Here is a 14761-nt window from a genome sequence, read left to right as displayed (position 1 = left end):
ATATATATATATATATATATATATTTATTATACATGTATACAATAGACTGTGTATATAATTATAAAGGGCCAGAAAAAAGCAATGATGTCACTTTACTAATTTACCTAATACAGAATGCCTCTTTCTGCAGATACACATAACCTCTTAAAAAACAAATCTGTGGGGGGCAGCTGGGTAGCTCAGTGGAGTGAGAGTCAGGCCTAGAGACAGGAGGTCCTAAGTTCAAACCCGGCCTCAGCCACTTCCCAGCTATGTGACCCTGGACAAGTCACTTGACCCCCATTGCCCACCCTTACCACTCTTCCACCTATGAGACAATGCACCGAAATTAAGGGTAAAAAAAAAAAAAAAGAAGAAGAAGAAAAAAAAATCTGTGATGCTGTGTGTAATTAGCAAATACCAAATTCATAAACCAAAATGCTATGCTCAGATTGAAGGTTACCTTAAAGATTCTTTATGCAGTAAGCACTTTAAGAAACTACTATCTCATTACTACTTTAGAGTCACTTATTATAACTTCAACTTTTATTTACCTTCTTCAGGCACAGCTGAAGCCCCTTCAGGAAGTATGGCTTGTAATTCCCCAGTTTCAGAATTGTTTTCCATATCAGTAATTGGTGTCCCTTCTATTCGACAGCCTTTAGCATTAGACCTTGGGATATGGTAAAGAGATATTCTTTCATTACATTTTCAAATTTGAAAGTCTTTATCACAAAAACAAATAGCATGCTTTCTTAATAACTCATTGACATCATTAAATATGTATGACTCTCAGGGAGTCACTGAACCTCTGAACCTCAGTTTCCATATCTGTAAAATGATGGTGTTGGATTTGACCTCTAAGGTTCCTTTCAATTCTACATCTATCATTCTACTGTTTTACATATTAAAGAGATTTGTGGTTTACAGAGAACTTTTATCCAACAAACTCTTAAGAAGTTTAGACATAAATATTTAAAATTCAGTATCAGTCCAGCATGACTCATGGAACTATAGTATGATTTCTACCTTTTTAATTTTGAAATTTATTCACTTAAAATAATTTGCATATGCCTCCAAATTGAAAAAATATGAATAAGCAGGCCTAGAAAATAACACCACTTTATATTTTAATTTAGTCTCTATTACTGTCTTGGCTAACAAATTATTCCCATTAATAAATAATGTATAACATGTAAAATAAAGTGCGAAATGGAGATAATATTTAATCACTGATGAATAATTATAAAGTTAAGGCAGTGGATTATCTGTGGATATTTACCAGTATAGATTGAATCATTACTATCAGATCTTCTTACAAAATAATGAGCCATTCTTTGTAAAAATACAGAAATAACATTAGTGACCTAACCCCAGGAGGTTAAAATTACATGCTTGGCCTGTTTCCTCATGGTGGGAATAGGCTTGCACTGATACCATGTCAGAGGTACGTAGCCTTTAGCAAAGGTACTTAGCTAGCCAAGGGCAGAATTTGTAACTTTGGATTTATTTGCTCTTACCAACTGAGCTAACCAACTACATATGGCCAGCAGCACAATAGGATAACACCACTCTATTCAAATCCTTAGAGAACAGGCGTGACGCATTTATTCAAGCAGTAAAGAAAACAGGCTTCTACAATTTAATTTGCCAGATTAAAAACAATTTCTTAAACAGCCAGCTTTATCCTAATTCAAAAGGAGGGTGCATAAAAACAGACTAGGTAAAGTGGGTGGCAAGACAATGCCCAATCACCATAAAATGTTTACTTAAGCAATTTATACTGAACTAAAGAATAAAACATATGTGATGTAGCATAACCAAACAACTTCCATAATTATCTAACCTGACAATTATTTAAAACTAATTACAAATGGCTTCTTCTTTAAACACTTACTTTGTGTTTTGGAATCAATACTAGGTATCAGTTCCAAGGAAGTAGTGGTGGTAAGGGCTCAGCAATTGGGGTTAAATGATCTCCCCAGAGTCACACAACTAGGAGGTATGAGGCCACATTTGAACCCAAGACCTTCCATCTCCAGGCCTGGTTCTCAATCCACTGAGCCACCTACCTGTCCCCTTGTAGACAAGACAGCTTAAGGAAGGTCTCCCAAGCTTAATTCAAAGATCTTTTCAATTAGATCCAATAAAGGCTATTCTATTGTTTAAAATTTTCCTGCATTTTCATGCAAGTAGGAAAGCTGATAGATAATTAATGTCTCATTCAGTAGAATTAAAAAATGATGAAATCAGTCTTAAAAGGATGGAAGGGTAAATTGACAGTTCTGGGATTAGAATCCATGTCTTCTAGAAGAGGAATAAATAGCATTAACCAATGTGTACTTAGAAATTCTAACTCTATATACTTAATAGGAAGAAAAAAGCAGAAATCAAATTGTTAGAAGGTCTTCACTGTACCTAAAATATAGAACTTTATGAGATATGAAGGATTATAAAAATGCAAAATAGCTATAAAAAAACTGACAAAAAGCAAATCCATTCCTATTGTAGGACTATTACTATAATATTACTTCAATTAAAATGGGCTTTCATTTTTGCTTTTTTTACATCTAGAACTGTCTTTTTCTTTTTTGAATAAAAATCAGGAAATAGAAACTGAATAATTTTAAGTATATAATAATAATTATCATTATTATAATTGTTTTTCTATTTCTCTTCTTAAAGAGTTGAAAAACTACAAACTCAATTTGTAAAATATGATGGCACTTATTGAGAAGTAAAATATTTAAAGAGATAACAAAAATAATTCTATGCATTACGTTAACAAAGGGACTTAAATTTACCCCAATGTGACCATTTTCCTTGTCTTCTCCATAGCAGGCAAGCCATTTAGACCTGAAACAATCAGAACATCTGGATCCAAAACTTCACACTGCCTATCTTCTGTTTTGGGCAGTACCTCACAGATATTGCCATGAGTTAAAGCCCGTGGTGGGCTATGTCTGCTACCAGACTGTGAGGTTCCAGGGCACCCTTAAGAAATGGAATATTCAAAGGTTTATTGTGGTAAAATCAATACATCTGATGAAAACAGACATTAAAAGTTCTCTTAAGTCTCTATACAATTTGCCTGTGATTCCCAAATTTAAAATATATTATCGTTTAGAAATAAGGAAAGAGGATTGAATTAAAAATAGCCCAACCTATCTTTTAAGGGCTCAGCTTGGACTTAAATCATTACCTTCTTTTCAAAAAACATAAACTGATTATTAGCAAGTATAAAAAGATACAGGATAAAATACTTCTCAAAAGTCTTTGGTGGCTCTCTACTGCCTACTGAATAAGTGTGTAAAGTACTGATCTTGACATTCTAGGGTTAGAAGCATACAATATGGTTCCAACCTCTCTCTTGTTCTCATAGAAAATAATATTTTCATTGACATACTCTATCTCACAACCAAACTGAACTAATTTTCCATCCCCTATTCTCCCTCCTATTTCTTTGCCTTTGCTCATTCCAACCTCACTAAGTGGAATGAACTCCTCTATCTAATTTCTATTCACTGACTTCCCTCTCCTGCTTAAAGGCCCAACTCAGATGCCATTTTCTCCTGAAAGCTTTCCTTGAGTCTCCCCACAAATGTAGACAGCCTCATCCTCATTAAATTCCTCACAGAAGTACGCCTTAGACTTCGCCTTCAATCTTATCTCTCCTGAATCTCTTCCTCCCTTGTTATTTATTTATGTGTAGATAGTCTTCTCCCATTATAAGTTCTTTTTTTATATTTTTTAAACCCTTACCATCTGCCTTGGAATCAATTCTGTGTATTGGTTCCAAGGCAGAAGAGTGTAAGGGCTAGGCAATGGGGGTTAAGTGACTTGCCCAGGGTCACACAGCTGGGAAGTGTCTGAGGCCAGATTTGAACCTAGGACCTCCACTCTCCCTAGGCCTGGCTCTCAAACCACTGAGCTACCTACCCAGCTGCCCCCTCCCATTATAAGTTCTTGAAAACAGAAACTGTCCCTTAATACTCCTAATACTTAGGCCCTTTGCTTTGTATATAGAAGATGCTTAATAAGAAGCATTTCCCCATATAGGTTTTTTTTTTTCTTTTTTGCAGTCTAGCAATAAAAATGCATCAACATTCCTATACACATCTACCTAAGCATTTCAGATTTACCTTCAGAGGAAGTCTGACAGTCTGCCTTTGGGCGATGATTGTTATCTCCACAATCTACTGCTCTTCTTAGAGACAAACTTCCAGCTGTACCAGATCGAGTAGGTTTCGGAGAATTGCTTTTCTTATTTGTGGCTGAAAGGACATGTTAATAGTCTTTTTTTGTATACAATAAGATATAAAATACTGTCTCAGTAAGGTCTTCTGCCTTCCTCTACAGAGAGGATTCCAGTAACTGTCTCCAAAAGGAGTTTCTGTTCCTTAAAGTATTATAAAGGATTCTTCTAAGAACCCTTCTAGAGAGCAGCATCAAATGAGTTTCAGCTATCAACTCAGCTTATAAAAAAAGAAATGGAATTCATCAGGGAAAAAAATTAGGAAGCAATGTCCTCAGAAGGAGAGGCACATGGAATAGTGGAAGCAATGGGTTCTAATCCTGTTTGATCCTGGGCAAATCACATTATTTCTCTGTACTTCACTTGTACATAATTCACTTGTACTCTGTACATAATGAGACGTACAGTCTAGATGAGCACTAATGTCATCCTATATAAATATTTTCCTCAGTCAAAATTTGCCCAGCACTCCCAAGATAAACTATCTTGCAAAACTTAATTTATTCTATCACAAGAAAAATGGTTCTTCAATAGAGACAGAAACTTCAAATTCGTTCCTAACAAGGCTTCTAAAATTAAACTGCACTTTTGACATACAAGATGAGCAACTTAAAACAAAGTAATCGAGGGGCAGTTAGGTGGCACAGTGGATAGAGAGCTGGGTGTCAAATTGAGAAGATCTGGGTTCAAATTTTACCATAGACACTTCCCAACCATATGACCCTGGGCAAGTCACTCAACCCCAATTGCCTAGTCCTTGTCTTTTTTATCTAAGAAAATTGTTACTAAAATAAAAAGGGTTTGGGTTTTTTTGTTGTTAAAAGACTGAAAAAAAGGGAGGTTAATAAGTAAAATAATATTTCTTGAAGATTTTTTGAGCACTTACCCTTTTTTTAAAGTGGGGGAAAATATATACCTCAATAAAAGAGACAAATTGAACTTAAATATTATAATGAATGCCCAAATAATAAATATGAAACCCTTTACCAAAAGTAGTTTATTGCACAAAACTTAAGGGATTCCTGTAGACTCTTAAACCTTTTTTAATTAACATGCTATCTTAGATAATCATTCATTGTTACATGGTGTTGCATTTTCCTCAAATTATTCCATCAAAAAAGAGCCCCAACCTAATGAATAAATTTGTATGTATGAATTTAATTAAATGAAGAGATAGAGGTGGTGAGGAGAAAAGGATTCCCAAGTTAAACTCTTTTCTGGAATATTAGGGGTAGGGTAAACAAAAAATTTAAAATAAAATTTAAATTTAAATTTAAAAAATTAAAATAAATGATGATAGTCAAAATAAGAGGAAAAAGTGGTAAGATTATGCTAAAGCAAAGTTAAGTTTAATCTGAGTTTGGTGCAAAGAAGGAAAGCTATGCAAAGAGTAAGGGAAGAAAAAAAATAAAAGAAAAACTTCTAAGGCTGATTTTTTAAAAAGACATAAAGGATCAAATGGCAGGAAAACCAATTATTGTTTTAAATGTTAATGGACTAATTTCACCTATAAAAATGAAGTCAATTGTAGAAACAAAACACCAGAAGTAGTTGCTTATAAAAAACATACCTAAAACATAGTGTTTTCATATAGATTCAAAGTAAAGGACTAGATATAAAGGGCATCCTACTCTAAGGCTAAAACTAATCAGTCAACATTAGAAACAAAAGAGTCACTGGGCAGCAATTACCAATTTTTAATGAAATCTTGTCAATATTGAATCTGCCAACCTTTCAAATCAAATCATGCTTCAACAGTCATCTATTCTAAGGAATAAAATATTCCCACTCTCCAATTCTCTATGTAGCCACTACTAAAGATGCTTAGTCACTATAGTCACCTTTCTCCAGATGATTCTCTCTCCCCTTTCCTACAGAGAGCTTTGTTCAACTCTTTCACCCCATCCTCCTACCATTTGGGCCTTGAAAAGACACTTGGCTTAAAAAGCTTTTAAGACAATGGCCTAGGATTCAGGGATGGAGATGACTGAAACAAGGCAAAATTATTAAAACAGACCAAGTTTATTTTTCAGTACATTCCTTTTTCAGAATCAATCTCTTCTAATTCATTGCCTTCATACTACCTTAAGAGTGTTCAGAAAGCTTCACTGTTATACTCTAACCAGGTTTGTACTAATTTGAAGTAGCTGTTTCACGATTACCTACCTTCACTCAGTTCCTAATCAAGATGATCATTCCTTAGAGCCAGATGTTAGTCTAAATCATACTCAAAATGTAGCAAATTGGTTCCTATTCCACCTTATCCACCCTACCCTCCAACTTACTTTTCTTATAGCTAATGTTTATTGGGATGGTTTAAAAAAGTGCTCCTCTATAAGTTTTTCTCTTTATAAGAGGGAAACTGGCACCTTAAATGCCCATACATGTCCCAGGGCAGTTATTTCCTGTTCTTTCTAAGGGACTAAACATAGGGCACCCTTAATCATAGACCCAGAAAACACATTACTATGGCCCAAAGACAAATAATGGGAAGCACAAGAGGTTAGGCACTGGGTCCTGGAGCCAGCAATACTTATAAAGGGAAAATTCTGATGAGGTGATGGATAGTGACTGACCAAGAGTAAAAGTATACATAACCCTCAAAAAAAAATTAACATTTGCATAAGAAGATAAATCAATAATTTCTCAGATGATCTAAATGGTAAAACAAAGGACAGGTGGCTTCTGTATTGAGACTATAGGTTCATCCTCTTTCACTGTTAATTCACCACTTTAGAGACTATCTGTAAGATATAATTCACCTCCTCTTCACTCTACCATCTGCTCCACCTCCATGACAGCAGCTTTGTCCATCTAAGGATAACTCTGTTCTGAGGAGCCTTTTATGTCTTGAGAAGCCTCACCTTACTGCTTGCTCACTTTACTTCCAGCTTACTCTCTCATGCCAGTTGCCTTACCTCTGCAAGGGGACCATCCCACCCCACCAGTTTCCCAGCTCCTCTTTAAGATTTTTCATCCACTATTAGAATGTAAACCCCTGAGAGAATGGACTGTCTTGTTTTCTTGTTTGTTTATTTCCAGAGCTTACTATAGTACCTGGCAAATAACTAAGACGTTAATAAATGCTTTAACTAGCTAAATTCTTTACTTCTACATATACATTAAAATATCACCATCTTGACACTGATATTTCTAATTGTTTAAATGATGTTTATGGAATCTGGCTTTGGTGTAAAATGGACTTCATTATGTAGTATAAAAACCTAATTTGAAACTGGCTGCTTAAGAAGCTCTTGTTATGGGAACTTTCTCCATGGGCATGCAACCATAACTTAGGGGGTTGTCTTAAGGCAGATTCAATTTACCCAGTTTGCACCCAGCACTATAGAACTAGTGTCAGAAGCTAGATTTGAACTCAGGATTCTCTAACTCCGAGTCTACCACTCTATCCACTACAGCAAGCTGCCTCAAAACTGAAATATTAAAAATAGTTATATAAGAAGTTTTAGGTGATTGTTGTTTTGATTTAATAAGTGAAAAGACAAGAAGCTCAAAAGGTTCTCAGACAAGACATATGGTCCAACACAGGACTCATACTAATCAAATGCTATCTCTATGAATCTAATTCTCAAATTTGGTCACTGTAATAAACCCTTTAACAACCAAAAAGTTCCCATTACTCCATCTTAATCCCACTAAAATAGGTCTTTAAAAGGCAGTTAGTTATAGATATTTATGCTCTAAGTTCATTTGAACATGAAGTTTATAAAAATAATTATTTTTCTTCAAATTACCATAGCGTTATTCTATTTAGAACTGGGCAGGCCTTTAAAGATCATCTAGTCCAATGTTCTAATTTTATGGAGGCGGAAATAAGATGCAGAGAGGTGAGATGATCTGATAAACCCATCTCCTAACTTTTTTTTTTTTTAAACCCTTACCTTCTGTCTTGGAGTCCAATTGGCTCCAAGGCAGAAGAGTGGTAAGGGTAGGCAATGGGGGTCAAGTGACTTGCCCAGGGTTACACAGCAAGGAAGTGTCTGAGGCCAGATTTGAACCCAGGACCTCCTGTCTCTAGGCCTGGCTCTCAATCCACTGAGCTACCCAGCTGCCCCCTCATCTCCTAACTCTTAAACCCAGGTTCTTTCCACTAGTCTGTCTATCAGTGCTTCTAGTTACTTAGTTTCAAAACTGTCTTATAGGAAAATGACATTTCAAAGTTCCTTTTCTACTTACAGTTCCTGATGTAGCCACTTGTAACTGATGACTTTGCCAGAAGTTCCATCCCCAAATCTTGTAATTTGCCACAGTTTTCTGTTGGACAGGCAGCCAAAGACTGATCAGTAGAAAAAGAGTTGGACTGGACATCACAGGATCCAGCATTGTTGCTTCTTACTTCTGATAGCTGGTTTTTTACATCAGACATCTTACTTCTCACTTCAGCCATTTGTGTTTTGAGTCTCTTTAGCATCTTCAAGTCTGGAGGCACTCTCCACATTGCCTGTTGTCTCCTTTGATCTTTATCTTTTCGGGCATATGAGGCTTCAGGGAGAAAAACAAGCTGCCTTAAAATTAAAGCTTTTTATAGTACATTTAATTATTTCCTATCCTATGCCACAGATATATAAATAGTAACATCTAGGAAAGTATGCATAATTGCATTACTGAACATCAAAATACACAGTCACATTTGAACCTGTAATATGTTCATTTGAACCATATTCAACCCAATCATTCAAATCAGCCTATGACTCTTGAATTTTTGAATTAGATAATTTCAAAATGAGAAGCTTAAAAGTCACATTCCCCCAGACATTAAACTGTGGAAATTCCTTATGAACATAAAATGTAGGACCTCTGGCAACTAATTCTGTTCATTATATATTGTTTTCTATTTCTTAAATGGTGGTTAAAGGAGCAGCAAGGTGGTTCAATGGATAAAGAACTAGGCCTAGAGTTGGAAGGATCTGAATTCAAATTTGGAATCACACATTTCTTAGCTGTGTAAACCTGAGCAAGTCACTTATTACCTCATTTGCCTAGATTTACTACTAGGGCAGAAAGTAAGGGGTTGGGGGTGGGAATGTGGTAAAGTAATGAAAGCTTTGGCTCAACATATTTAAAGTAATAAACTTGTGCTAGCTTTTCAATAGGTTCTAATATGAGAAAAAAGAACTCACATTAGGGACGATATATTAATTTGCAAATTTGCTTCACCACTAGAATAAGAAAAAAAGCAAAGGGAACTAGCCACTATCTTAATCATGCTAAGACTTAGAATAAAAAATACATAACAGCCATTTGTTTTTAAAAGGACAAATAGAGAGATTTTAGAACCAAACAGTCTTCTATTTCTGTTCCACTCTAATTAAGTCACCAATATGTGATTTTTTTTTTCAAATTCCAAAGTGATCTAAAACAAGGGAATGACTCCGTCAATTAGTTATCTTTCATAACATCTTAACCCATCCAGCAACTTCACTTATCAAGAATAATAGAAGTGGGGCAGCTGGGTAGCTCAGTGGATTGAGAGCCAGGCCTAGAGACAGGAGGTCCTAGGTTCAAATCTGGCCTCAGACACTTCCCAGCTGTGTGACCTTGGGCAAGTCACTTGACCCCCATTGCCTACCTTTACCACTCTTCCACCAAGGAACTAATACACAGAAGTTAAGGGTTTTAAAAAAAAAAAGAATAATAGAAGCAAGGCAGCTATGTAGTGACCCCAGGCCTTGAGTCAGGAAGTCCTAGGTTCAAATCTGGCCTCAGACATTTCCTAGCTGTGTAACCCCGAGCAAGTCAATTAACACCAAATGCCTAGCCCTTTCTGGTCTTCTGTATTGATACTAAGATAGAAGTTAAAGGTTAAAAAAATTATAACCAAAATTCACTTGTATATAATGCTTTACTAAGAAAGCATTCCCCCACCCCGCCTCATAAAACATAATTATTGAGCAGTCCAAGTATTATCCCCATTTTATAAATGAGGAAATAACCCTAAAGAGGTGAACCGAATTGCCTATGCTTATAGTTAACAAAGGGCAGAGACAAGACTTGTTCCTAAATCTTCTGGCTTCCCCTTGGGCTCTATTGCACTACTAATCCTTGAAGTCAAGAATCAGGAATGCAACAAAAAGTCCTCAAAATACTAGATAAAGTCACTTCCTTTTCTAAATCCTATGATCCTATCTAAAAGCCTATGTATTTTAAAATAAGTACAGTTTAAAAGAACATGCAGTTTTACTCCTAAGATCTCTTTACCATTGCAAGATTTTAGGCGAAAGAAAAGGTGATAGGCAGACAGGTACAGTGAGAGAAACAAAAAGTGCTAGTTAACACAGCAAGGAAAGAGTCAGAAAAAGTATTAAAAGTCGACGTAAGAAACTAGAAAACGCCAGAAATTTGGGGTTGGAGTGATTGCACATATGAACAAACAGCCTTGCATATTTTGTTAGGCTCTAAGGATAGTTCTGTATTATAACACAATAATAGTGTTTTCAAAATGATGGAATCATAGAAAAGCTGCACAAAGGACCTCAGAGAGCAACCAATTCATTAACACTTCAACAAACATTTATATCAAGTATCTGCTGTGTATAGAAGAATCCTATGATTCAGGACCTGAGGGTCTTAAAGATGAGATGAGACATGGACCAACTCCTGAGGGGCATTACAATCAAGTAGAGAGGGTGAGAGAATACAAAGAATTATTATATAAAATATTAAAGGAAAAGAGAAGAGTAGAAAGAGGAACAAAGTACTATTTCAGATTAAAGGGAGAAGATAGTGACCAAGAGGTTGAGGAAAATCATTAAGAAAAGGTTAAAGTTTGTTCTAAGAATTTAAAAAATGCTAAATTAAATTGAAAATAATAAATTAGATATTTTAAACATTCCTATACAGAATGATGAAAAATTTTTTTCCAAATTGATGCTTCAAAGTGATCTCTGCTGAAAATTAGCTATCTAGACTGATTCATCCCCAACCCCCCCCCAAGTTATGCGTTGCGTTACGACTTTAACTTTAATTCCATTATATTTATGTTATTACATGCAAAAGAGTTTTCTTGAATCTAAAAGAATTCCAAGTAAGCTTGATAACTAAGGCTAAATTATTGAAAGACATAATTTTTTAGGAAAATATCTTTTTAAACACAGATCAGCAAACAATCTCTCTGTCTCTCTCTCTCTTTCATCAAAACCACTTGATAAGTAACATTTATATAGAACCCCACCTGAGAGCTTGTAATTTCTTCTAAGCCTACAAAAATCCTTGCAAAACACACATAATTTGTTGAAACAATAGCTCAGAATGTTTACAATATTTGTTCATATATTTATTGAGTTGTTAGACCCAGAGACACCTAACAGAAATCTAACTAACAAACAATTCAATATATTTAATATTATACTACTTTGGTACATAAAGGTATTTCGAGGAGAGCAGTGAGTAAAGCCCTAGTTATAATATTAATATCAAAAAGTCAGTGGGTTACTAAAATCTCTCCCCAAGTTAATATTGAAAAAACAGGACCAGGAGCAGCTGGGTGGCTCAGTGGTTTGAGAGCCAGGCCCAGAGACGGGAGGTCCTGGGTTCAAATCTGACCTCAGATACACTTAATGGCTGTGTGACCCTGGGCAAGTCACTTGATCCCCATTGCCTAGTCCTTACCACTCTTCTGCCTTAGAACCAATACACAGTATTGATTCTAAGATGGAAGGTAAGGGTTTAAAAAAAATTAAAAAACAAAATAAATAAATAAAACACAAAAAAAAAAAAGACAGGACCAAAGTCAGTCACACTGGCATCTTCTCTACTACCAGTTAGAATTAAACTTAATTATATTAAAGTTAAAGATTATGAAAACGTTTGGGGGTTTTGTTGATTTTTACCTGTGGACTGTAGCAGTGAAGCAGGTGGACGAGGCTGTAAGCCCCATAAACTTTCCATACTGCTCCGGTCCTTAAGGTCCAACAAGTGTATTAAAATTAAGGGATCAATATCTAATAAACTGCTACTAGCCGCAGACCCTGTATTTCCAGCTCGCCTTGAAGCTCTGCGGCTTGCACTTGTATAACCATGGCTACTGCCTGCAAGAGAAAAAAAACAGTGGGAAATATATACTTCTAATGTTGTTTTTTTTTTAATAGAAGTAAAATGTTTACATTTTAGTGAATATTTGCCCACAGTTCCACTTCTTAGCAGCAACTCTTCTGTCCATGGTGATATATGCTATAAATCAACAGATTGCAAATCAGAGGTCAGCAGAGACCAGCACAAGGCTCAGTCCCACAATGCTCAGGGCCAGCAACAGGCAGAGTCTAGGAAACTGGGAACAGTGAGAATAGGAACCACCATCGCTGCAGTTTCTATATACAAGAGGACCAAAGTGGCAAGAGAACTTCTCCTATCACCTACCTTCCTTCTCATGTTTGAGTTACTCCCATACCTTGACAAAGATCAAAGCCTCACTCAAGCTATCCATATATCTTCTCCCCTAATGGTCAATATTATACCACTATATTTTCCTTTAACTCCTACCATCAAATTCATCCTTTTTTTTCAATTTCTGGGAGCCTGAAGCTTTCAAATTAATCATGGGAGGTGTGTAATAACATTAATATATCAGTTACATTTTAAAAGGACCTTTCAAGATCAAAAATTTTAGAGACCCTGATGGCAGAATGATAGAGATAACTGTGATAACAAAAGGAAGAGGGGTCTTGTGGTGCCTCTTAAATCATAAGGCCATGTGGATAACAACTTGGTATAGTATAATAGGAGAAGAATTTGCAGTCAGAAAACATAGGAATGATTCCTGGGGCATCTGGTTGGAACACTGGATACAGTGAAAGCCTGGAGTCAAGAAGACCCGAGTTCAAAATGCAACCACTGACTAATAACTGTGTCACCCTGAGAAGCACAGTGTCTAGCAAACAGTAAGCACTATATAAATGTTAGCTGCTTTTATTATTATTATCCTAGATCTATCTGGTGATCTTGGTCAACTTAAATTGACTTATATTGGTCTGTTTGAACATCTTCAAAATTACTTGGTAATCTCTAGGGTCTCTTCCAAGTCTAAGATTCTGTATGTTGTTTTATGATTACAAAGCACATTCTGTACTTTCTCTACTTGAATCTTATAGTAAGTCTGTGAATTAGATAATGAAATTATTATTTTAATTTTGTAGATAAGGAAAATGAGGCTTACCTAAGGGACATGGCCAAATTTCACTGATAGCAATAAGTGGCAATTTCAGAATATTTTATACATACTCTTACCTAAAAATAGCTTAAATATATTATCTGATATCACTTTATTCTAAAATAAAATTAAGCTGTTTCCTAAAACACTTAGCAAAAGGGAAGAAAAAAATATTTTTTCCTAACAACTAATCCTATGAATCCTATTTTTATCTTCAAGTTGAAAGCTTAAGGAAAATATGCTTTAAAAGAATTATGCTATAACTCAGGCACAAATGATTAATGTCACTTAGGAAGACATAAAAGCGTATTTCTTATAGGAGGGAGCACTTGAATTATTATTTTTTTCAATGTACCTCTTTCTTTAATAATGCCTGCAACTAGAACTTACATTATATACCATATATTATACATTGTGCTGAACTATCTTTATAAAGACAAAATATCGCAAACAAAAATTCCATCAGGTAGAAAAATTCAGGCAACATGGTATCAGGGAAGGAAACCTGTCCTAATACTGATTCTGCTACTTACTATAAGCTGCACTGACCTTGGTCAAGTCACATAACTTCATGTCATACATAAGGGACAGGAAGGAAAGGGGAGAAGACAAGAATTTCTCAGAAAGAAAGAGAGAGAGAGAGAGAGAGAGTAAGAGAGAGAGAGAGAGTGAGAGTGAGAGTGAGAGAGAGAGAAGAAGAGAGGAAGGGGGAGAGAGAGAGAAAGAGAGAGAGAGAGAGAGAGAGAGAGAGAGAGAGAGAGAGAGAGAGAGAGAGAGAGAGAGAAATTATAGTCAACACCTGTGATTTCATTAGTTTCCTATACTCTAGGATGACAGGAAAAACTCCCTCACTAAAATACAGGTAACTCATCTTGATTTCATCTTAGAGTCACTAAGAGGCTGTAACTTGCTCAAGATCACATTCTTACCTTATGTAAGATACAAGACATGAACATTGGTCTCTTAGATTCTAAGATGGTCTTTATCCATTATACCATGCTGCCTGTTTCACCTTTTGTAAATTACTTGTATAATTGGGTAGTGTTTTATTGTTTACCAATCATTTTCCTCAAAACAACCCACTGAGGTAAATATAACAAGTAGTATTAATCCCATCTTACTGCTGAGAAATACGTATTTTCACATTTTATGAAATGTGAACTATTAGTACAATCAGAGATAATACTAGACTAATGACTACCCAATACTGGAAAGAGGTCCAGAATTTGTATTTTTTAAGTTCTAATCACTAGTCAAGCAACCAGTATAAATATAAAGTTCCTATAAAAGTTAGACTTTACCTTAGGGATTAATATAAAAGCAAAGAAGAAAACAGTCTTTCTTCTCAAAGAATTTGAGA

General features: G+C 35.5%; 1 protein-coding gene across 4 annotated transcripts in view; it reads right to left on the bottom strand.

Annotated features, from left to right (window-relative positions):
- Window positions 1-14761, bottom strand: part of TRIM37 (tripartite motif containing 37) — a 126104-nt gene that overhangs the window by 16149 nt on the left and 95194 nt on the right. For all 4 annotated transcript variants that reach the window (XM_044676679.1, XM_044676680.1, XM_044676681.1 and 1 more), the window contains 5 exons: window positions 12086-12283; window positions 8433-8738; window positions 4123-4254; window positions 2785-2974; window positions 535-653 (listed from right to left, as the gene is read on the bottom strand). In XM_044676679.1, coding sequence (XP_044532614.1) covers window positions 535-653; window positions 2785-2974; window positions 4123-4254; window positions 8433-8738; window positions 12086-12283 — 945 coding nt within the window. The remainder of the gene's footprint in view (window positions 1-534; window positions 654-2784; window positions 2975-4122; window positions 4255-8432; window positions 8739-12085; window positions 12284-14761) is intronic.

The sequence above is a fragment of the Gracilinanus agilis genome, chromosome 4, assembly GCF_016433145.1.
Source record: "Gracilinanus agilis isolate LMUSP501 chromosome 4, AgileGrace, whole genome shotgun sequence".
Lineage (NCBI taxonomy): Eukaryota > Metazoa > Chordata > Mammalia > Didelphimorphia > Didelphidae > Gracilinanus > Gracilinanus agilis.
Note: the sequence above shows the minus strand (reverse complement) of the source record. Positions and strands in the feature narration are given on the sequence as shown.